This window comes from Zophobas morio, unplaced genomic scaffold, assembly GCF_036711695.1.
Source record: "Zophobas morio isolate AGI-343-1 ecotype UQ-CSIRO unplaced genomic scaffold, CSIRO_AGI_Zmor_V1 ptg000008l, whole genome shotgun sequence".
NCBI classification, from domain to species: domain Eukaryota; kingdom Metazoa; phylum Arthropoda; class Insecta; order Coleoptera; family Tenebrionidae; genus Zophobas; species Zophobas morio.
This window is the reverse complement of record NW_026972113.1, coordinates 10,460,612-10,486,307: the sequence shown is the minus strand read 5'-3', so window position 1 is coordinate 10,486,307 and position 25,696 is coordinate 10,460,612. Positions and strand designations below refer to the sequence as shown.

Here is a 25,696-nt window from a genome sequence, read left to right as displayed (position 1 = left end):
TTAGCGAAGCTAAAGGAATCCCGAAGGTCTATAGTGTTATTTTTTTTAACGACAAAAGAATCTTGGGTTTTTTAGTGTTATTTTTGGGAAAATCTGAAAAAACGTGGAGGGGGGGGCTTAAGTGTTATTTTCTTCTATAAGCCGAAAGAATTTCTGGGTCCCCTAGTGTTATTTTGTGGAGAAGTTTAAGAATCTTAGGGGCACGAAGTGGTGTTATTTTTTTCTAAAAGGCGAAATAATCTCGAGGACCTCTATTGTTATTTTTTGGAGTAGCTGAAAGAATCTCGGGGACTCCTAGTGTTATTTTTTTCTAAAAGGCGAAAGAATCTCCGGGTCCCTAGTGTTATTTTTTTGTCGAAGTTGAAAGAATCTTACGGGCTCGCAGTGTTATTTTTTTTTCTAGAAGGGGAAAGAACCTTGGTGCCCCCTAGTGTTATTTTTTGGAAAAGCTGAAAGAATCCCGGGGTCCCCGCATTTTTTTTAGACAAACTGAAAGAATCCCGAAGGCCTATAGTGTTATTTTTTTAAGGACACAAGAATCTTGAGTTTTTTGGTGTTATTGTTGGGAGAATCTGAAAAAACGTGGGGGGGCTTAAGTGTTATTTTATTCTATTAGCCTAAATAATTTCTGGGTTCGTAGTGTTATTTTTTGGAGAAGAGAAAGAATCTCAGGGGTTCCTGGTGTTATTTTTTGGATAAGTTTAAAGAATCTTAGGGGTACTAAGTGGTGTTATTTTTTTCTAAAAGACGAAAGAATCTCGAGGTCCCTAATGTTACTTTTTGTAGAAATTGAAAGAATCTTACGGGCTCGTAGTGTTATTTTTTTTCTAGAAAGGGGAAGAATCTTGAGGTCCCCTTGTGTTATTTTTTGGAAAAGCTGAAAGAATCCCGGGGTCTCCTAGTGTTTTTTTAGAGAAGCTAAAAGAATCCCGAAGGTCTATAGTGTTATTTTTTTAACGACAAAAGAATCTCGGTACCCCTAGTGTTATTTTTTGTAGAAATTGAAAGAACTTTAGGGGCGCCTAGTGCTATTTTTTTTTCTAGAAGGGGAAAGAATCTCGGGGTCCTCGAGTGTTATTTTTTGGAGAAGCTGAAAGAATCTCGGGTCCCCTAGCGTTTTTTTTAGAGAAACTGAAAGAATCCCGAAGCTTAGTGTTTTTTTTAAACGATAAAAGAATCTTGGGTTCTTAGTGTTATTTTTGGGAGTCTGAAAAAACCTGAGGGGGGGAGCTCAAGTGTTATTTTCTTCTATAAGGCGGAAAAATTTCGGGATCGCCGTGTTATTTTTGGAGAAGATGGAAGAATCTCGGGGACTTCTAGTGTTTTTTTTCCTAAAAGGCGAAAGAATCTCGGGGTCCCTAGTGTTATTTTTTGTAAAAATTGAAATAATCTTAGGGGCTCCTAATGTTATTTTTTTTTTTTAGAATGGGAAAGAATCTCTAGTACATTTTTTTTGAGATGCTGAAAGTGTTAAAGAATTTCGGGGACCCCTAGTGTTATTTTTGGAGAAGCTGAAAGAATCTCGGGGACTCCTAGTGTTATTTTTTTCTAAAAGGCAAAAGAATCTCGGGCCCCTAGTGTTATTTTTTGTAGAAATTGAAAGAATCTTAGGGGCGCCTACTGCTATTTTTTTTTTCTAGAAGGGGAAAGAATCTCGGGGTCCTCGACTGTTATTTTTTGGAGAAGCTGAAAAAATCTCGGGTCTCCTAGCGTTCTTTTTAGAGAAACTGAAAGAATCCCCTAAGCTTAGTGTTTTTTTTAAACGATAAAAGAATCTTGGGTTCTTAGTGTTATTTTTGGGAGTCTGAAAAAACCTGAGGGGGGAGCTCAAGTGTTATTTTCTTCTATAAAGTGGAAAAATTTCGGGATCGCCGTGATATTTTTGGAGAAAATGGAAGAATCTCGGGGACTACTAGTGTTTTTTTTTCCTAAAAGGCGTAAGAATCTCGAGGTCTCTAGTGTTATTTTTTGTAGAAGTTGAAAGAATCTCGGGGTCCCTTAGTGTTATTTTTTGGAGAAGCTGAAAGAATTCCGGAGTCCCTTAGTGTTTTTTTTTTTAGAGAAGCTGAAAGAATCCCGAAGGCATATAATGTTATTTTTTTAAAACGACAAAGAATCTTGGATTTTTTAGTGTTATTTTTTGGAGAAGATGAAAGAATCTCAAGGGTTCTTAGTGTTATTTATCGCGAAATAATTTCGGGGTCCCGTTGGATCTATTTTAGTGAAGCTGAAAGGAACTCAAAGTTCCCTGGTGTCCCCTAGCAGTGTTTTTTAACGAAGCTGAAAGAATTTTGAGGGCCAAGCGTTATTTTTTTTAATGACAAAAAGAGCTCGGGTTTTCCAGTGTTATTTTTAGGAGAAGCTGAAAGAACTTCGGGGGGAGCAAGTGTTATTTTTTTCTAAAAGGCGAAAGAGTCTCGCTAGTATTTTTTTAGAGAAATTGAAGGAACCTCCAGGGCTAATAGTGTAATTTTTTTAGAGAACACAAAAATTTAGGGGTTTCTTAGTGTTATTATTTGGAGAAACTGGAGGCTCCTAGCGTTATTTTTTTCTATATGTTGAAATAATTTGTCTTTTTATTTTTGCTACAGTTAGAAATGTGTAAAAACGGGGATAGAGTGCCCTACGCAGCTGCTGGTCGTGTAAGAATGAGCGTTATCCAAATTGTAACACTATTTATTGATAAAAGCAAAAACAAATAAGATATCACAGGTTTCGTCTATATGTTAACATTTTACAAAAAAAAACAAGGTATTCACAAAACAATTAACACTAACCGCAATAAATTAACACCTAACATATAATCATCAGAATAGGTACGTGAAATTAAAAACAGAAAATGTACATTTTCCTATTAAGACCTACATATGAAAACTGTACACATAAATAAAAGATTAAATATTTTCCATATCAACAATTTTCGCCTAAAGGATTATGAATTCTAGAATTACAAAACACAATCCCAATTTCAATTACCTAAAACCTTCAGTACCAATTCACAGCGTTAGTTCCCACGCGTAAAAATGCATTTTATTGCTAATACCTGATAGTGTCAAGGCGCTGACAGTTCTATGGTCGAGTGGAATTCAACTAAAAGAATTTGTACTAGATGGCGTGATAAGTGAACAGAAACATGTCCAGTCTCCTTTTGCGATCCGCTGTACACGAGAAACCCTGCCATTGTGTATTGAGCTTCATGTTACAGTGTGCTGACTATACAACGGTAATAATATGGCAATTATTTTGGCAAATAGCGTACTCTACAGGTCTCGCCTGTATTAGGACCTACGTGACGCGACTCGCGCCCAAACAGGCCTTTTTCTCCTAGTCGATACTGGGATGGTGGGCAACATCTTAAGTGGAAATCCTAAATCTAATAAAGACTGAATACTGATCACATTCTTTCTAGAATAAGTTAACGTTTTTGATACTTGGGCGGCTAACTAGTGTCCCTGGAATTCGCTTCTTGCTGCTTGTTGTCGGGCAACAACAAAGTCGACAGCGCTTCCAAGGACTGCCTCACCTGAAACATACAACAACGATTAAAAACTGATCAAATCTGACTCAAAAATTGATAGTACCTTTGCAATTTGATCTAAATTCGTGTCTAAAAAATCGTGCACGGCTCCGGCCGATTTCGAATGTAAGTGAGTTTGATACTGGAGCAGGTTGCTGTAAATTTCTTCGCCGCCAGCAGCGACCATGGTTTCTTGTAAGTTGTAGGAATATTTGGTTTGGATTATACTAATTCGATATAGCAGCACCGCTGCTGAGAGAAAGAGGAGGATTAGAAGCAGCGTTGTGGCGAACAAGATTAGGCTCTGTCTTGGTAGGCTTCTAAACTTGGAAATGCTCTGCTTCAAGACGTAGACCACCTCCACGGAGTGCTCTGCCTCCAGCTTAGGGCCTGAAACTAAACACTCCGTCAGTTTTATGGACATTGAGCAAAGAAACAAGCACCTTCTTTAAGAACGCCGTCCACATTTGGTAGGATGTGCGGCAGCCGGTTATTGGGAACTGGTGATTCCCTCCCACTTTCGCCTTCTCGGGTCTCCGAACTATCGCTGTCGGATCCAGGAACGGGCTCCTGAAACCAACAAATTTGGTATTTTCGCTACCACCCGAAAAACCGATAACGTCATCACTTAATGCAGCCTACTTAAGTTAAGCGCTTACCACAATATCCGGCTCGACGACCAAAAGTGAGGCGTTTTGCGCCACCTCCCACACCTTGACCATGTAACGGTAAGTGTTATCGCGCGACATTAAACTGCCGAAAACGTGCTTATCCTCGCTCGTTTCTATTCCGACGGCGTTTGGAATAATTCTAGCGGTTTTTTCTTTCGTTATTTTCTCCACGGACAACATAGGAATGAGAAGCTACAACGAAATAATGGCTTGATTTGGGTTGCAGAGGGCTTCGGGGGGTGTATCTACCTTTGTTACGTAGCCGAACACATTGGAGTAGAACGCGAAGTAGTTCTTGGTAATGTACAGATGCCCTTGCAGCAGGATATCACCGATGAGAGCACAGGAATAATCTACGACAAAAGAAAAAAAATTAGTTGGTTTAGACACCGATTTTTTTTTTCAGGTTGCACAAACTGATCCGTCTGTTATAGTCAAGCCTACTTTGAAAAGATCGTGATAGATAATATCTTATGAAATTCCCTGGCCAGCCTAAACAAATCTGTATCTTTTGTACGACTATAAGCACATTTATCTAGCTATAATCTGGCTGCGGTTGTGCAGGAAAATCCCAATTTATTTGCAAAGTATAAATATTCTTAAAGCAACAGGATGAATAAACATGACTGCAAGGTTATCATATCAGAAAACCACACTGTCCACTATATTCACTAAGAGAAATGGAATCAACATCAAAAATCAACCACTTGATCATTCATATAGTTAATTATTATTATAGGGTTGGCACTACGAAGTTCGAGAGTTTCATGTCGCATTGTACTGTCAATGAAAAGGAATTGAAAGATAACCTTTAAAATATTTCACAATAGAATAAATCGCTAAAATTGACGCTGGCGAGGTTGCCAATGGTGCCGGGTGACTATTAATGATCGAAGCACATTTTTAAGTTGGTAACCAATTCTGAAAGAATTTTTTTTCGCTGCTATTGCCAAACCTGATTCAAATGTTTGGCGCTATGTGACTTTGACGCGTTCGGGAAAGTCTGGTTACATTTTATTAATAAATTTGACGTAAATTTAATGGTCTATCAATTGCAAGCAACATTCAATGATGCCAACTGAAACAGTATTTATTGATCACGCTGCCCATGATGTATTTTCTTTGAAGTAATTTCATAAAATCTCGGGGATCTTTCGTGTATTGTTTTAAGCAATTTGAAAGGATCTCGTGGACTACTTGTGTTTTGTTTTTGAAGTAGTTTGACACAATTTTACGACCCTTTTGTCTTGTATTTGAAGTAATTTGAAAGAATCTCGGGGTGCCCTTTTGTTTTATTTTTGAAGTGGTTTGAAAGAATCTCGAGGACCCCTTTTTCTTGTATTTTTGAAGTAGCTTGAAAGACTCTCGGGGACTCTTTGTGTTTTATTTTTGAAGTATTTTAAAGAATCTTGAGGATCTTTTTTGTTTGATTTTTAAAGTATTTTGAAACAACTCCGGGGATCCCTTTTGTTTTTTAAGCGGTTTGAAAGAATCTCAGGAACCCTTTTTGTTTTATCTTTTAATAAGTTTGAAAGAATCTCGGGGACCCCTTTTGTTTTGTTTTTGAAGTAATTTCAAAAATATTGGGGACCCCTTGTGTTCTGTTTTTGAAGTACTTTGAAAGAACCTCGGGGACCCCTTTTGCTTTGTTCCTGAAGTAGCTTCAAAAATATCGGGCACCCTTTGTGTTTTATTTTTGAAGTAGTTTGAAAGAATCTTGGGGACGCCTTTTGTTTTGTTCTTGAAGTAGTTTCAAAAATCTCAGGGGCCTCTTGTGTTTTATTTTTGAAGTAGTTTGAAAGAATCTTGAGCATCATTTTGTTTTGTTTTTGAAGAAGTTTGAAAGAATCTCAGGGACCCCTTTTGTTTTGTTTTTGAAATAGTTTGAAAGAATCTCAGGGACCCCTCTTGTTTCATTTTTGAAGTAATTTGAAAGAATCCTGAGGATCCCTTTCGAATTTGAAGTAGTTTGAAAGAATCTCAGGGACCCTTTTTGTTTTATTTTTGAAGTAATTTGAAAGAATCTTGGGGACCCCTTTTGTTTTGTTCTTGAAGTAGTTTCAAAAATCTCAGGGGCCTCTTGTGTTTTATTTTTGAAGTAGTTAGAAAGAATCTCAGGGACCTCTTTTGTTTTGTTTTTGAAGTGGTTTGAACGAATCTCAGGGACGCCTTTTATTTTTGAAGTAATTTGAAAGAACCTCGAGCATCTCTTTTATTTTCGAAGTAGTTCAAAAGAATCTCGAGCATCTCTTTTGTTTTGTTTTTGAAGAAGTTTGAAAGAATCTCAGGGACGCCTTTTGATTTGTTTTTGAACTAGTTGGATAGAATCTCAGTGACCCTTTTTGTTTTATGTTTGAACTAATTTGAAATAATCTCGAGGATCTCTTTTGTTTTTGAAGTAGTTTGAAAAAATCTCGAGGACCCCTTTTATTTTGTTCTCGAAGTAGTTTGAAAAATCTCGGGGATCCTTTGTGTTTTATTTTTGAAGTAGTTCGAAAGAATCTCGAGAACCCTTTTATTGTATTTTTGAAGTGGTTTGAAAGACTTTCAGGGACCCCTTTTGTTTTATTTTAGAAGTAATTTGAAAGAATCCCGAGGATCTCTTGTGTTTTTGAAGTAATTGGAAAGAATCTTGTGGACCCCTTTTGTTGTATTTTTGAAGTAGTTTGAAAGAATCTCGAGGACCCCTTGTGTTTTGTTTTTGAAGTAGTTTGAAGGAATCTCGAGGATATGTTTTGTTCTGTTTTTGAAGGAGTCCGAAAGAATCTCGGGGACCTCTTTTGTTTTATATTTGAAGTGGTTTGAAAGAAACTCAAGGACCCATTTTGTTTTATTTTTGACGTAATTTGAAAGAATCTCGAGGATCCGTTATGTTTTTGAAGTAGTTTGAAAGAATCTCGGGGACCCCTTGTGTTTTATTCTTGAAGTAATTGAAAAAATCTCGAGGATATTTTTGTTTTGTTTTTTAAGCAGTTTGAAAGAATCTCGGGGGCCCTTTTTGTTTAGTTTTTGAAGTAATTTGAAAGAATCTCAGGGACTCCTTTGTTTTGTTTTTGAAATACATAGTTTTCAAAAATCTCGGCGACCTCTTGTCTTTTATTTTTGAAGTAGTTTGAAAGAATCTCGGGTCCCGTTTTGTTTTGATCTTGAAGTAGTTTCAAAAATCTCGGGGACCCCGTGTTTTATTTTTGCAGTGGTTTGAAAGAATCTCGAGGACCTCATTTGTATTATTTTTGAAGTAGTTCGAAAGAATCTCGAGAACCCTTTTATTGTATTTTTGAAGTGGTTTGAAAGACTTTCAGGGACCCCTTTTGTTTTATTTTAGAAGTAATTTGAAAGAATCCCGAGGATCTCTTGTGTTTTTGAAGTAGTTGGAAAGAATCTTGTGGACCCCTTTTGTTGTATTTTTGAAGTAGTTTGAAAGAATCTCGAGGACCCCTTGTGTTTTGTTTTTGAAGTAGTCTGAAGGAATCTCGAGGATATGTTTTGTTCTGTTTTTGAAGGAGTCCGAAAGAATCTCGGGGACCTCTTTTGTTTTATTTTTGAAGTGGTTTGAAAGAAACTCAGGGACCCATTTTGTTTTATTTTTGAAGTAATTTGAAAAGATCTCGAGGATCCGACTTAGGCATTTCTTTTAATAAATTTTAAATTTGTGTTCCTTTTTTATTGTATTTGATGTATGATTTTATTTGTTTTATTCTTAGGTTAGTTAAGTTAATTATCAGTAGGTATACACTGTTAACTAACAGTTTGTACTGTTGTGCAATAAACTTATCTATCTATCTATCTATCTATCTATCTATCTATCTAGGATCCCTTATGTTTGCGAAGTAGTTTGAAAGAATCTCGACGACCCCTTGTGTTTTATTTTTGAAGTAATTGAAAGAATCTCGAGGATATTTTTGTTTTGTTTTTTAAGTAGTTTCAAAAATCTCGGCGGCCTCTTGTCTTTTATTTTTGAAGTAGTTTGAAAAAATCTCGGGGACCTGTTTTGTTTTGTTCTTGAAACGGTTTAAAAAATCTCGGAGTCCCCTTGTGTTCTATTTTTGAATTAGTTTGAAAGAATCTCGGGGACTCCTTTTGTTTTGTCCTTGAAGTAGTTTCAAAAATCTCGGAGACCCCTTGTGTTTTATTTTTGAAGTAGTTTGAAAGAATCTCGAGTACCTCTTTTGTTTTATTTTTGAAGTAGTTTGAAAGAATCTCGAGGATCTCTTTTGTTTTGTTTTTGAAGTAGCTTGAAAGAATCTCGGGGATCCCTTTGATTTTGTTTTTGAAGTAGTTTCAAAAATCTCTGCGACCGCTTGTGTTTTATTTTTGAAGTAATTTGAAAGAATCCCGAGGATCTCTTTTGTTTTTGAAGTAGTTTGAAAGAATCTCGAGGACTCCTTGTGTCTGGTTTTTTAAATAAATTTGAGAGAATCTCGGAGCCCTATATAAATTTTGTTTTTGAACTTGAAGCCACAAATTTCGATTTGACAATCATGTAAGCCATCGCAACATTTTAAATATATTGCCAACCTGACAAAAATAATCACCAACATTAATAGTTACTTGGTATTTTAAAAGAAATTGTGGCGTTGGTGGATTTTTAAGTTTGGGATAACAAATAAGAACAAAAAAAAATGGGACAATATAGAGGAATAGGAACAAACCATAGATCGATTAAGAATTAAAAAACAACAAGAGCGAAACCAGATATGGAAATTGGAAGACGGCTGAAGAGAGTAAGGAGATATTAATAGACACAGCAATTAATATATGGGAAAACCAAAATAAAACCAAATAAGCAAAGAACAAGGCAGACATTACGAAGTTTGAGAGCCTCTTGTCATCCTTGAAGTTTAAAAATAGAAACAAACTGTCAGTGAAAAGGAAATGAAACACAACTTTAATTATTTCACACTAGAATTAATAAGTAAAATTGACACTTGCAACATTGCCAGTTGCACCACATAATAATTAAAGATTTCAGAATTTTTGACATTTGTGTTTATGAATTGAAATTTGAATTCAGACAGTCTATAGTTATCATTTTGTGGTTTTATATACTGAATCAATTGAAATTTGAAAACCCTACACGTGTTTTTTGACGATTTTGCCAGCACAAATTTCACATACACATTGAGTCAATTATTATAAAATATACTCTATTAATGATTTTTAACTTTTGTGTTGGCAATTTTGAATTATTGGCAGCAATGCTAGTACGCCACTTCACAGTTGACACACGTGATGATGAGTAGTTGACAGCTACCAACTTAGTGCCATAAAAGTCAATTTGACAATCAGGTATGCCAACATAAAATTTTAAACATGCAGAAACAGATCAAAAATTAACAAACCATGAGCTAACTTACGATTAAGCACTTTTTCGTCTTCGTCCACTGCCGGAAAGTGCCTGTTGAACTTCTTCTGGCGCGCTTTCGACGTCGTAGGCACTTTGGTCTCTTTCGCCGTCTTGGGACTCGGCGGTTCGGTGAGTTGAGCTTGTGCCGTCATCGCGGGGGTAGACGTGGACAAGTGTTTCAAAGAAGCCCTGCGAACCAAAACAGCGTGCTTGAGGGCGCCATCAAGGTGCAAACTGGGCCGAACGTTGGACGGAAAGAAGCGAATTTAAAAATTCCATCCAGGATGTTCACTTTAGGAGTCAGATGGCGAAATTAACGACTTCCGATACGCATTTAACGGCGCAATTCAGATAATCGGGCTTGCGAGACTGGATGGCGGCGAAGACAAGTCCGCGGAAAATAGACGGCAGGTGCCGGCGACGGAAATAGATTGATGGACGCGAGTTGCTCTTGGCAGCGGGACGGGTTTATTTCCGGGTCGTACAATTGGTAAAAGTAGGTCTCCCTTTTCCCTTTTTTGAAAGGAGTTATTTTCGGATGACGATTCCTGCTGTCCATCCGGTGTGAACGCTATTTTTTCACAAGATGCTAGATCGGTGTCGACAACCTTTGCATTTCTTTGTTTAGTGAGTGAAGTTCGTCGCGAAATAAATTTGTAAAATTGTGACAGCTTAATGGCGCCAAAAACCAACAAAGAGATGGCGCCAGGTCTTACAAAACACAGACAGTGACTATTTTCGGGTTTAGTTTCGTCCATTAGATGCGGATTTTATCTATTATCATCAAGGTTATTACTGAGTATCTGATAAAGCGTGTTTATTATGTTGCAGATGGATCGATCAAGGTGGCGACGTTTGAAGCGCCCTCTATCCGTGACTAGCCATCTCTTGAGAAAAAATACATACACAATGGACGAGGAAAGTACCTCGTCACTAAATTCCTGACCACCGATAAAATCTACAACTCACTTCTAAATCTATTTTCGACATACCAAACATCTGTTGTTTTTAATATTTAGATAATCATTTCGAGAGGTTCGATAATCGATGCAGTACTTCATTGAATGTCATAATAACATAGCATGACTAACGTGGCTGCGACCACGATTTTGGGGTTGGTACACCGAAAGTACCAGACATTGTACGACTTTATGACTTCGTCGAAACAGGTTTGGGAGGACGTCATCACTAGCCTTGGAATCCACGATCCAGTTTTTCAAACAATTACGTCCATAATTGCACCGATTATTGTTATTATTGTAAAAACCCGAATTTAAACAAGCCAGTTTGGTCGGTACCGAGGTGGTACTGGCGTAATATTAAACCGCGTTGCGTAAACCGAATACATAAGTCGGTACGATCGAAAGTAAAACGAAAGGCCAGAAGAAAAGTTCAGGATCACGGCTCCCCGCACACGAAATAGAACAAGGTTGCGACTTACGTATCCGAATCGGTACTACTCCAGCTAGATCCGGTACTGCTAATACTACTCGTGTCGTCCCTCGTCATTTTCGTCCCTTTTTTATACACAACGAACGGCAAATTTTTCATGGAACCCTGCATTTACACCGCAGGTGTGAAAACAACTGAGCATCGATAAAACAGATAAAACTATTTAACGTCAGATAAGCCTTATCCAGACGATCGATCGTCTTTTATTGATTTTCACCGTCGAAAACACCTGTGTGGGGACGCCCAGGGGTCACAACCGGCCCGTTGTTCTTCGCGCCATCCAGCAGCGACCTACGTTACCTTCAATACTCACTTATCGCATTTGGTGAAGAGGGAATGACTTGGACTGCGCTGGATCGAGGGGGACGTGCATCCTGGACTGCACGGCTGAGACACGGGGAGCTCGGTGAAGCCCCCAGGAGTGGTACCGAGGGTTGCTTGCGGCGTACCGGGAGCCGAACGGGCCCCCGCGCTCCCGAAATTCCCAGAGGACCTGAAGACATCATTAATATTATTATTATGACTCGGATCGAGGCTGGGTCGAGTTGCGACACGAAACGGGTTTTTCTGAGGTGTGAATGTCACCTTTTACCAACTTCGCCAGCTGCGAAAGTTCCCGGTTTAAATTAAAGATGGGGAAAAGTAGACGCGAATGTTGGGTATCGGGAAATCGATGCGGTGTCGTTTCGGTGATGATTCATCGGTATGAAAAATTCAGTTCGATCAAGATGGTGATTAGCGGAGACAATTGAGATTTGCGGTGTAACGAGTGTTTGCGAAAATAACAGCTGGGATGAGTCAGGGAATGCGGTCTGAGGTTGTGGAAAATCTGGGGTTTGATTGGGTGCATGGAAGGCGGGATGGTGTGGTTAATGGGTATTGATTATTCATTGGTGGGTTTGTTTTTGTTTATGGGGTACACATAAATTATTTCGGACGGATTTATATTTTAAGAGGAAATGATGTCTAGAATTTAGTAAACAACAACGGCACGCATTATGATTATGATTATTATTATTGTTAACATTCTTTAGTATGTTCGCTGAGCAAGAGTTAATAAATCGATTCATTTACTTTTATTAATTTAATTTATTAAAAATATCTGGAACAATTTGACGAATTTTTGAAAAAAAAAAAAACATGGTGAACAAAATAAGTCTTGCTACCACCAGTTCTGAGACTTTACAAAGTTATTTTTGTAAAATTTAATTATTAAATTGTCGGTATTTTGGCAAAATATTTGAAAATTATCGAGTTTTGTTTGGACAAAAAATCTAAAATCCAAAAATTTTCTTAAAATATTATTAACATCACATTAAACCGTACTGGAGTTTACATACGAAAAAAAAAACATTTTTGATCAAAATATAAAAAAATATTCTTTCATTTTTACAAAATTATGACTCACATTGTATTTTTGGAAAATTTTGTAATTTTTGAAAACTATCGAATTTGTCTTGACCTATAAATTAAACAAATAGATCTCGAATCTCAAACTAATTTACCGACAAAATAACAAGAAAAATCGGTAGAATCGTTTTTGGATTCATTTAAAAATTATGTAAATTTTAACAAATTTTTGGAAAATTAAAGGATCATCTACATCCCTTACAGGAAACTGTAAGGGATGTAGTTCTCAAGTTAAAACCCTCTTTGACAGGTCATGATGGTATATCAGCTAAGATGTTACAACTCTCGCTACCTTTCGTATGCGCACCTTTGACACATATAATTAACATCTGCTTTGAAAACGGTATTGTACCAAGTCTATGGAAAACATCATGTGTGACACCCATTCCCAAACAATCTAAGGTTAATGAATTAAATGACTTACGACCGATAAGTATACAACCAATTATGTTATTAATTTCGGAATCGCTCATGTATAAACAACTTAAAGAGTACTTTTCAAATATAAATATCCTACCAATGACTCAGTCTGGTTTTCGTCAAGGCTACAGTACAGCTACAGCCCTAGTGTCTATTGTTGATGATATTTTGCGTAATATGGATAGGGGAAACGTTACTGCATTAACTTTATTAGATCTGTCTAAAGCTTTTGATTCCATCGATATTAATTGCTTGTTGGAAAAATTATCTTATTACGGTGTAACTAATTCTACCTTAAAATGGTTTAATAATTATTTGCACAATAGAAAACAGGTTTGTCGCATAAACTCTGTCACAGGTCAAGACACTTCTGCCACTCGTGACATTAAAAGAGGAGTTCCACAGGGATCGATTTTAGGTCCTCTCTTGTTTTCAGTATTTATATCCGATATTCAGTTTGTGCCTAAATACTGTACCATGCACTTGTACGCTGATGATATTCAAATGTATTTAAGCTTTCATCCTCAAGATACAACAGCTCCGATTAAGATTAATGAAGATTTGGCAGAAATTTTTCAATGGACTGCTTGCAATTCTTTTTATTTAAACACTAAAAAATGTAAAAACATAATATTCGGTTCCTCTACTTTAACGGCAAACATTCATCTTAATTTAGTCATTAACGAACAACAAATTCCCTGTGAAAGTGTTGTTAAAAATTTAGGTGTAATCCTTGATTCATGTCTGAATTTTTCACAACATGTTTCTGCATTATGCCGTTCAAGTTATTTTAAACTAAAGCAGCTTGCTCCTCTCAGACAATCTTTAGATCAGGACACTAAACTCATTTTAGTTAAATCAATAGTATTGTCTAACTTAAATTATTGTACTCAAGTCTATGGTCCGTGTCTGTCGGAGTATGACAAAATCAAACTTCAAAAAATTCAAAATAGTTGTGTGAGATTTATTATTAACGTACCGAGATTTCAACATATTTCACCATATATAAAACTTTTAAAAGAACTTAAGCTAAATGAACAGCGTTTCTTACATTACGTAAATTTCATTAAAAAGATTCTAGAAACTCATGTTCCTGAATATCTTTTTGTTAAAATGATTAAAAGAAATGAAATAAATATAAGAGACTTAAGACATGTTGATCAACGACTCGAGATTCCTGTTCACAGAACTGCAAAGTTTCAGTCGTCTTTCTCCTACTTAGCATCACATATTAACAATAATTTTTTGATATATTTAAATGCATCCAGTTCTTGTATCAAAAAGAGAATTAAGTCTGATATTTTAAATGGTCACGACATAAATGTTAATGTTCGTAGATTTTAAGTTTGACTATGTTTGTTAGGTTGTTTTATTTATTTTACTTATTTACGTATTCTAATTGTATATTGTATGTTTTTAATGTGTGTAGGTATGAGTTAGAATCGTTTTAGTATCAGGGTTAGCCTGCATTCTAACTTTTTGTACGCTGCTCTAGTTGTGCAATAAACTTATTCTTATTCTTATTCTTATTCTTATTCTTAAAATTAGAAAAATTCACATGCTTCAATTTAAGTTTTTGAGGTAATTATACTTCAATCTAAAACCCAAAAATTTTCTTATAAGATTATTGATATTTTTTTATTTTTACAAAATTTTGATTCACACTGTATTTTTTGAAAGTTTTGTAATTTTTTGAAAACTATCGAATTTGTCTTGACCTATAAATGAAACAAATAGATCTCGAATTTCAAACTAATTGACAGACAAAACAACGAGAAAACTTGGTAGAATCATCTTTGGATTCATTTAAAAATTATGTAAATTTTGACAAATTTTTGGAAAATTAGAAAAATCCACTTGCACCAATATAAGTTTTTGAGTTAATTATACTTCAATCTAAAACCCAAAAATTTTCTTATACGTTTATTAATTATATATTTTTTTTGTGTTACAAAATTTTGACTCACATTGTATTTTTGGAAAATTTTGTAATTTTTGAAAACTATCGAATTTGTCTTGACCTATAAATTAAACAAATAGATCTCGAATCTCAAATTAATTTACCGACAAAATAACAAGAAAATTCGGTAGAATCATTTTTGGATTCATTTGAAAATTATGTAAATTTTGACAAATTTTTGGAAAATTACAAAAATCCAATATAAGTTTTTGAGTTAATTATACTTCAATTTAAAACCCAAAAATTTTCTTAGAAGATTATTAATTATATTTTTTATTTTTACAAAATTTTGACTCACACTGTATTTTTGGAAAATTTTGTAATTTTTTGAAAACTATCGAATTTGTCTTGACCTATAAATTAAACAAATAGATCTCGAGAATCTCAAACTAATTTACCGACATAATAACAAGAAAAATCGGTAGAATCATTTTTGGATTCATTTGAAAATTATGTAAATTTTAACAAATTTTTGGAGAATTAGAAAAATCCAGATGCTCCAATATTAGTTTTTGAGTTAATTATACTTCAATCTAAAACCCAAAAATTTTCATATAAGATTATTATTAATTACATTTTTTTATTTTTACAAAATTTAGAGTCACACTGTATTTTTGGAAAATTTTGTAATTTTTTGAAAACTATCGAATTTGTCTTGACCTATAAATTAAACAAATAGATCTCGAATCTCAAATTAATTTACCGACAAAATAACAAGAAAATTCGGTAGAATCATTTTTGGATTAATTTAAAAAGTATGTAAATTTTGACAAATGTTTGGAAAATTAGAAAAATCCACTTGCTCCACTATAAGTTTTTGAGTTAATTATACTTCAATCTAATACCCAAAAATTTTCTTATACGTTTATTAATTATATATATTTTTTGTGTTACAAAATTTTGACTCACACTGTATTTTTGGAAAATTTTGTAATTTTTGAAAACTATCGAATTTGTCTTGACCTATAAATTAAACAAATAGATCTCGAATCTCAAATTAATTTACCGACAAAATAACAAGAAAATTCGGTAGAATCATTTTTGGATTCATTTGAAAATTATGTAAATTTTGACAAATTTTTGGAAAATTAGAAAAATCCAATATAAGTTTTTGAGTTAATTATACTTCAATCTAAAACCCAAAAATTTTCTTATAAGATTATTAAGTATATTTTTTTATTTTTACAAAATTTTGACTCGCATTGTATTCTTGGAAAAATTTGTAATTTTTTGAAAACAATCGAATTTGTCTTGACCTATAAATTAAACAAATAGATCTCGAATCTCTAATTTACCGAGGAAATAATAGGAAAACTCGGTAGAATCATTTTTGGATTCGTTTAAAAATTATGAAAATTTTGACGAATTTTTGGAAAATTTGAAAAATGCACTGGCTCCAGTATAAGTTTTTGGGTTAATTATACTTCAGTGTGAAGCTTTTTTGGTACATTCTTTTTTAGTATATGTATTTCAAATACTGAAAAATTTTGATTTGTGAAAAATTTCCACCAATGTTAATAAAAAAAAGTCTCGTGTTCGTCGCTTCTGTGTTTTGAAACCTAAAAGCAACTTATTTTTCTTGAATTTAGTGAAAAAAAAAAAACACAAAATATCGTACTTCTAAAAACCAGCGTATTTTACCTAAACATGAAAAACATTCAAAAATTTCCGTGGTTGCTTTTTGATTTTATGAAATTTTGGCGACAAATTTTTGGCAAATTTTTTGATTTTTGAAATGCGTTAAGTTTATTTTTAACACCAAATTAACAAAATAAATTTGGAATTTCTTTACAATTTTATCCATGTAACAATAAAAAAATAAATCATTGTCGAACTCATTCCAAAATTTCTGGAACATTTTGACGAATTTTCGAAAAAAACAAATTGCTACTTTTGCAAAATATTGTAATGTTTGAACAAAAAATGCAAAATCCAAAAATTTTCTTACAAAATTATTAGCATTTGTTTATTTTTACAAAATCTTGACTCACGTTGTATTTTTGGAAAATTTGTATTCCTAACAATTATCGAATTTGTCTTGACTTACAATTTAAACAAATAGATTTCGAATCTCAATCTAATTTACCGACAAAGAAAACTCGGTAGAATCATTTTTGGATTCGTTTAAAAAGTATGAAAATTTTGAGGAATTTTTGAAAAATCCACTTGCTCCAGTATAAGTTCTTGAGTTAATTATACTTCAATCTAAAACCCAAAAATTTTCTTATAAGAATATTAATTATATTTTTTTATTTTTACAAAATTTTGAGTCACACTGTATTTTTGGAATTTTTTTTAATTTTTTCAAAACTATCGAATTTGTCTTGACCTATAAATTAAATAAATAGATCTCGAATCTTATTCTAATTTACCGATAAAATAATAACAATACTTAATAAAGTCATCGTTGGATTTATTTAAAAATTATGAAAAACTTTGACGAATTTTCGAAAATCAAAAAAATCAACATGGTCCAGTATAAGTTTTTGAATTAATTATACTTCAGTATGGAGATTTTTCGGTCCACTTCCTTTTACTGTACGTATTTTAAATACTGAAAAATGTTCATTTGCGAAAAATTTGGACAACTTTTACAAAAAAAGTGTGGAAAATTTTGACAAATATTCGAATAAAAAGTGGGCAAAATAAATCTTGCTACTCCCAGTTTTGAGACTTCCCGAAGTTATTTTTTTAGAATTAAGTCAATAAATTGTTGCTGCTTATGCAAAATATTGTAATATTTGATTTATCCAGTCCTATTTGAACAAAAGAATCTAAAATCCAAAAATTTTCGTACAACAATATTAATTATATTTTTTTATTTTTATAAAATTTTAATTCATACTGTGTTTTTGGAAAATTTTGTATTTTTTTGAAAATTATCGAATTTGTCTTGACCTATAAATGAAACAAATAGGTCTCGAATCTCAATCTAATTTACTGATAAAATAATAACAATACTTAATAAGATCATCGTTGGATTCATTTCAAAATTATGAAAAACTTTGACGAATTTTCGAAAATCAAAAAAATCAACATGGTCCAGTATAAGTTTTTGAGTTAATTATACTTCAGTATGGAGATTTTTTGGTCCACTCGCTTTGACTGTATGTATTTTAAATACTGAAAAATGTTCATTTGCGAAAAATTTGGACAACTTTTACAAAAAAAGCGTGGAATATTTTGACGAATTTTCGAAAGAAAAGTGGGCAAAATAAATCTTGCTACTGCCAGTTTTGAGACTTCCCGAAGTTATTTTTTTAGAATTAAGTCAATAAATTGTTGCTACTTATGCAAAATATTGTAATATTTGAAAATTATCCAGTCCTATTTGAACAAAAGAATCTAAAATCCAAAAATTTTCTTACAACAATATTAATTATATTTTTTTATCTTTATAAAATTTTAACTCACACTGTATTTTTGGAAAATTTTGTATTTTTTTTTTAAATTATCGAATTTGTCTTGACATATAAATGAAACAAATAGGTCTCGAATCTCAATCTAGTTTACCGATAAAGTAATAACAATACTTAATAAAGTCATCGTTGGATTTATTTAAAAATTATGAAAAACTTTGACGAATTTTCGAAAATCAAAAAAATCAACATGGTCCAATATAAGTTTTTGAATTAATTATACTTCAGTATGGAGATTTTTCGGTCCACTCCCTTTTACTGTACATATTTTAAATACTGAAAAATGTTCATTTGCGAAAAATTTGGACAACTTTTACAATAAAAGTGTGGAATATTTTGACGAATTTTCAAAAAAAAGTAGGCAAAATAAATGTTGCTACTCCCAGTTTTGAAACTTTCCGAAGTTATTTTTTTAGAATTAAGTCAATAAATTGTTGCTACTTTTGCAAAATATTGTAATATTTGAAAATTATCCAGTATTATTTGAACAAAAGAATCTAAAATCCAAAAGTTTTCTTACAACAATATTAATTATATTTTTTTATTTTTATAAAATTTTAACTCACACTGTGTTTTTGGAAAATTTTGTAATTTTTTGAAAACTATCAAATTTGTCTTGACCTATAAATGAAACAAATAGGTCTCGAATCTCAATGTAATTTATCGACAAAATAATAACAATACTTAATAAGATCAAGATTTGAAAATTATGAAAAACTTTGACGAATTTTCGAAAATCAAAAAATCAACATGGTCCAGTATAAGTTTTTGACTTAATTATACTTCAGTATGGAGATTTTTCGGTCCAGTCCTTTTTACTGTACGTATTTTAAACACTTAAAAATGTTCATTTGCGAAAAATTTGGACAACTTTTACAAAAAAGTGTGGAATATTTGGACGAATTTAAAAAAAAAAAGTGGGCAAAATAAATCCTGTACTCCCAGTTTTGAGACTTTCGGAAGTTATTTTTTTAGAATTAAGTCAATAAATTGTTGCTACTTATGCAAAATATTGTAATATTTGAAAATTATCCAGTCCTATTTGGACAAAAGAATCTAAAATCCAAAAATTTTCTTACAATGTTAATTATATTTTTTTATTTTTATAAAATTTTAACTCACACTGTATTTTTGGAAAATTTTGTTTTTTTTTGAAAATTATCGAATTTGTCTTGACCTATAAATGAAACAAATAAGTCTCGAATCTCAATTTAATATGGTCCAGTATAAGTTTTTGACTTAATTATACTTCAGTATGGAGATTTTTCGGTCCACTCCCTTTTACTGTACGTATTTTAAATACTGAAAAATGTTCATTTGCGAAAAATTTGGACAACTTTTACAAAAAAAGTGTGGAATATTTTGACGAATTTTCGAAAGAAAAGTGGGCAAATTAAATCTTGCCACTCCCAGTTTTGAGACTTCCCAAAGTTATTTTTTTAGAATTAAGTCAATAAATTGTTGCTACTTATGCAAAATATTGTAATAGTTGAAAATTATCCAGTCCTATTTGAACAAAAGAATCTAAAATCTAAAAATTTTCTTACAACATTATTAATTATATTTTTTTATTTTTATAAAATTTTAACTCACACTATACTTTTGGAAAATTTTGTGATTTTTTGAAAACTATCAAATTTGTCTTGACCTATAAATGAAACAAATAGGTCTCGAATCTCAATCTAATTTACCGATAAAATAATAACAATACTTAATAAAGTCATCGTTGGATTCATTTAAAAATTATGAAAAACTTTGATGAATTTTCGAAAATCAAAAAAATCAACATGGTCCAGTTTTTGAGTTAATTATACTTCAGTATGGAGATTTTTCGGTCCACTCCCTTTTACTGTGCGTATTTTAAATACTGAAAAACGTTCATTTGCGAAAAATTTGGACAACTTTTACAAAAAATGTGTGAAATATTTTGACGAATTTTCAAAAAAAAAGTGGGCAAAATAAATCTTGCTACTCCCAGTTTTGAGACTTCCCGAAGTTATTTTTTTAGAATTAAGTCAATAAATTGTTGCTACTTATGCAAAATATTGTAATATTTGAAAATTATCCAGTCCTATTTGAACAAAAGAATCTAAAATCCAAAAATTTTCTTACAACAATATTAATTATATTTTTTTATCTTTATAAAATTTTAACTCACACTGTATTTTTGGAAAATTTTGTATTTTTTTTTTAAATTATCGAATTTGTCTTGACATATAAATGAAACAAATAGGTCTCGAATCTCAATCTAGTTTACCGATAAAGTAATAACAATACTTAATAAAGTCATCGTTGGATTTATTTAAAAATTATGAAAAACTTTGACGAATTTTCGAAAATCAAAAAAATCAACATGGTCCAATATAAGTTTTTGAATTAATTATACTTCAGTATGGAGATTTTTCGGTCCACTCCCTTTTACTGTACATATTTTAAATACTGAAAAATGTTCATTTGCGAAAAATTTGGACAACTTTTACAATAAAAGTGTGGAATATTTTGACGAATTTTCAAAAAAAAGTAGGCAAAATAAATGTTGCTACTCCCAGTTTTGAAACTTTCCGAAGTTATTTTTTTAGAATTAAGTCAATAAATTGTTGCTACTTTTGCAAAATATTGTAATATTTGAAAATTATCCAGTATTATTTGAACAAAAGTATCTAAAATCCAAAAGTTTTCTTACAACAATATTAATTATATTTTTTTATTTTTATAAAATTTTAACTCACACTGTATTTTTGGAAAATTTTGTATTTTTTTGAAAATTATCGAATTTGTCTTGACCTATAAATGAAACAAATAGGTCTCGAATCTCAATTTAATTTACCGATAAAATAACAACAATACTTAATAAAGTCATCGTTGGATTTATTTAAAAATTATGAAAAACTCTGACGAATTTTCGAAAATCAAAAAAATCAACATGGTCCAGTATAAGTTTTTGACTTAATTATACTTCACTATGGGAATTTTTCGGTCCACTCTCTTTTACTGTACGTATTTTAAATACTGAAAAATGTTCATTTGCAAAAATTTGGACAACTTTTACAAAAAAAGTGTGGAATATTTTGACGAATTTTCAAAAAAAAGTGGGCAAAATAAATCTTGCTACTCCCAGTTTTGGGACTTCCCGAAGTTATTTTTTTAGAATTAAGTCAAAAAATTGTTGCTACTTTTGCAAAATATTGTAATATTTGAAAATTATCCAGTCCTATTTGAACAAAATAATCTAAAATCCAAAGATTTTAGTAATATCACCTTTTGATTCCATTAAAAAATATGAAAAATTTTGACTTTCGAAAATTAAAAAAATCCATATGCTCCAGTGTAAGTTTTTGAGTTACTTATACTTCAGTATGGAGTTTTTTCAGTTGAGTTTCTTGTACCATATTTTAAATACCGAAAAATTTTGATTTGTGGAAAATTTCAATCAACTTTTACGAAAAAAAAAAAACAATTCTCGTGTTTGTTGCTATTGAGTTTTGGATCTTGAAAGCAACTTATTTTTCTTGAATTTAGTCAAAAAAACTATATTTTTCCAATAAACCCTACTTTTAAAAGCGAGCGTGTTTGACCCGAACCTGAAAAAAATCCTAAATTTCTCTAAATTATTTTTTTGATTTTACGAAATTTTGACGTAAAATTTTTGGAAAATTTCATGGTTTTTGTGAACCCTCAAGTTCATTTTTACCCCCAAATTAAACAAACAAATCTTGAGTTTCTTTCCAACTTTATCCATGAAACAATAAAAAAAAATCATTATTCCAAAATTTCTGGAACATTTTGACGAATTTTCAAAAAAAAAAAAAAATTTAGTCGATAAACTGTTGCCACTTTTGCAAAATAATTTAAATTTGCAAAATTTTGAGACAACGTTTTACAATTATGATGTAGGCGTTCACGATAAAAATGAGGGCGGGCTAATAAACCACAAGTACAATACAAACATAATTTACTTCGGCCTGACGTAAAACAATAACACTATTAAAAATGAAGTGGAGCATCACAGTCCGGGTCACCCGTGTTGTTTAAATCTCGTCAAAAGTGACTAACCACTTATCACCATTATCACTCGTCGATAAAACGCGCATCAAGCCACAGGTCGAAGCACTTCACCATCTATGTAAAAATCGATCTCTTTTAAAATCGCAGACAACAAAGCCGCCTCAATAAATCCGCCGCCAAGGGAAACAAACCTGCGTCATCTTTATCACAAGTGCAAAGTAGCTAAACAGATCCTAGAATAAATTTAGAGAAATGGTCTATTTTTACCATTTGTATAATCGCGGGCGATTAAAAATCGATAAAAACCGCACTAAACCCATCCCACGTGCCCATTCAACAGAGTAAATATTAGCCAACGCCAAAAACCGTAAAATGGATGGCAGCACACTTCAATTACGAAAATTGTTTGTTTCGTTTAAGATGTCACGCAAAGTTCATTGTTTAGCTCCATTCAAAGCTCGCCGTGAAATTGCTCTAGCGTGATTGTGGCGCTCCATTCATAAAACTCACTCTGGGTTCGATCCTGACAGCAATTTTGTTTGATTGCTGGTTTTATGTGCGATCACCTTTATTAGCTCCAGCTTGATTTACACGATTTTTTACGTTAAGTGACACTTTGGACCCACACGCGACTCAATCGAGACTGAAGTCGTCACTGGGAATATTTGAGAGCAAGCCAAGATTTGTGGTCGATCTATACCAGAATGGTGCTTCCGTCATCATTTTCTCAGTGCGCGAGGAAAAAACGGGGATTCGCTGGTTCGGGGGAAACTCTCAAAACGGTCAGGGATTCTAGGGAACTGTTGGCGTGGTCGTGGACGACAAACAGCTAACGTTTTATTTTCGACTCGGAGATCACTCGCGAATTCAACGAAACGCAACTGGAACAGAACTGACCCCGGACGCACACCAGAACGCGATAATCTACAACTTTGGAAAATTCGTTGTTTACGCGATGAAGTAGAAGCTTCATTTTCCACTAACTACTAAATCAACAAATCGGTTACCGTGGTGATGCAAGTTTTTTTCTTGGTAGGCTAACGATTATAGAAATGGCGTAAGTTTATGAGAGAAAACTTGGCTAAATGTCAACATAACTTGACCAAAATGTGAACTAATTGGCGAAGCTCCTAGTTTTGATTGCGGCACGTGTTGGAATAATTTGTTTTCAACAAAAATAATCAAATAACATCATTCACGAATAATATGAAAATTAGCAGATTGAGGAGTGAACTCTGAATTGCACCAGAATTAAGATAAACGGAATAAACTTATATAAGGGGCAAATGATGACAAATTTTAGAAAATACAAACATTGATTAGTTATAACGATAAAAAAAAAAGCTCAGAGAACAAAAAGAAATAGTTGTTTTCAGCAAAAGTAGTCGACTAATTTCAGTCAATATTAAATACCTTGGAACATCATTCACGAATTAAATAAAAAACAGTGGATACAGGATTGACCCTTGAAGAGGTAAATGAAATAAGCGTATATGTGGGACAGGAAGACAGTAAATGAGAAACAAAAATATCCCAAAAAAGCGTCAAAAAGGGGTTTAAATTGAATTAAAAAAAAAAAATGCGACGCTGCGACAGAATTAGAAAACTGGAAAATAGAATAAAAACATAATTGACGTAGAGAGAAGTAAATATGTCCAAAAATAATAAAAAAAAATATGAAAAAGTATCGTGAAATGAAACGAGAGACCTATTTTAGAAAACACAAACACTGAATACTTAAAAAAAAAAAAACAGAGAACAAGAAGAAATAGTTGTTTTCAGCAAAAGTAGATGACTAATTTCTACCAAATATTAAATATCTTGGAACATCATTCGTGAATAAAATGAAAAACAGGGGCCATAATTTTGAACCTTGAAGTACAGCGGAACAAAGGTAAACAGATTAAACTTAGACTACGCACAGAAAAGCAGCGAATGAAAACCAAAAATGTCCAAAAAAAAACAGAAAACCGAAGAGGAGTAATTTTGAGGTTAACCAAAAAGATATTTTAGAGAATACACGTACACAGTACATAGTTAAAATACATCAAAAACAGAGAAGAGGAAGAAATAGTAGTTTTATTTTGGAACAGCATCATTCACGAATAAAATGAAAAATAGGGAACACAAAACTGAACTCTGAAGCACACCAGAACTAAAATGAATGCAACAATCTTATTTCAGGGATAGAAAACAGGAAATCAGACAAAATAGAATAAAAAAAATCGTAACAATGAGACAGAATTAAGAAAATCGGAATAAAATAATGCAAAGAGAATTGATGCGTAGGGAGGTAAAGACGCCCAGAAACAGAAAGAATGAGGAAAAATAGATCGACAAAAAAACGACTAGACATCAAATCGGCTGGAAATGAAGAGGAAATAAAAAAGAATTACGAAGTGAAAAGAGAAACGAATTTTGAAAAATACAGATCCTGAAAAGTTTAAGTTCAAAATTCAATAGTATTTTTCAGCAAAAGTAGCCGAATAATCTCATTAAATATTAAATATTTTGTAATATCATTCACGAATAACATGAAAAACTGGGAACATAGAACTGAACTCTGAAGAACACCAGAATTAAAATGAATGTAACAATGTTATTTCAGGGATAGAAACACAGGAAATGAGACAAAAAAATCCCCAAAAAAGTATCAAAAGGAAGAAAGCTAAACGGATTAAACTTGGACTACGAACAGAAAAACAGCGAATGGAAACCAAAAAATGCCCAAAAAAAAAACAGAAAACCGAAGAGGAGTAATTTTGAGGTTAAGCAAAAAGATATTTTAGAGAATACACGCACACAGTACATAGTGTAAATAAATCAAAAACAGAGAAGAGGAAGAAATAGTAGTTTTATTTTGGAACAGCATCATTCAAGAATAAAATGAAAAATAGGGAACACAAAACTGAACTCTGAAGCACACCAGAACTAAAATGAATGCAACAATCTTATTTCAGGGATAGAAAACAGAAAATCAGACAAAATAGAATAAAAAAAAATTGCAACAATGAGACAGAATTAAAAAAATTGGAATTAAATAATGAATTGAGAATTGATGCGTAGGAAGGTAAAGACGCCCAGAAACAGAAAGAATGAGGAAAAATAGATCGACAAAAAAACGACTAGACATCAAATCGGCTGGAAATGAAGAGGAAATAAAAAAGAATTACGAAGTGAAAAGAGAAACGAATTTTGAAAAATACAGATCCTGAAAAGTTTAAGTTCAAAACAGAAAAGAAAAAGCAATAGTATTTTTCAGCAAAAGTAGCCGAATAATCTCATTAAATATTAAATATTTTGTAATATCATTCACGAATAACATGAAAAACTGGGAACATAGAACTGAACTCTGAAGAACACCAGAATTAAAATGAATGTAACAATGTTACTTCAGGGATAGAAACACAGGAAACGAGACAACAAAATCCCAGAAAAAGTATCAAAAGGAAGAAAGGTAAACGGATTAAACTTGGACTACGAACAGAAAAACAG

The 25,696-nt window shown here is 32.5% G+C and overlaps 1 protein-coding gene across 6 annotated transcripts in view; it reads right to left on the bottom strand.

Annotated features, from left to right (window-relative positions):
* Positions 1 to 2,655: 2,655 nt before the first annotated feature.
* LOC135125303 (GRAM domain-containing protein 2B-like) overlaps positions 2,656 to 25,696 on the bottom strand; it is a 75,583-nt gene continuing 52,542 nt past the window's right edge. For 5 of the 6 annotated variants that reach the window (XM_064050773.1, XM_064050775.1, XM_064050776.1 and 2 more), the window contains 7 exons: positions 11,301 to 11,480; positions 9,546 to 9,724; positions 4,438 to 4,541; positions 4,177 to 4,380; positions 3,961 to 4,114; positions 3,582 to 3,913; positions 2,656 to 3,523 (listed from right to left, as the gene is read on the bottom strand). In XM_064050773.1, coding sequence (XP_063906843.1) covers positions 3,440 to 3,523; positions 3,582 to 3,913; positions 3,961 to 4,114; positions 4,177 to 4,380; positions 4,438 to 4,541; positions 9,546 to 9,724; positions 11,301 to 11,480 — 1,237 coding nt within the window. In that variant the 3' untranslated portion in view covers positions 2,656 to 3,439. The remainder of the gene's footprint in view (positions 3,524 to 3,581; positions 3,914 to 3,960; positions 4,115 to 4,176; positions 4,381 to 4,437; positions 4,542 to 9,545; positions 9,725 to 11,300; positions 11,481 to 25,696) is intronic. The other variant, XM_064050774.1, reaches the window with a different exon arrangement.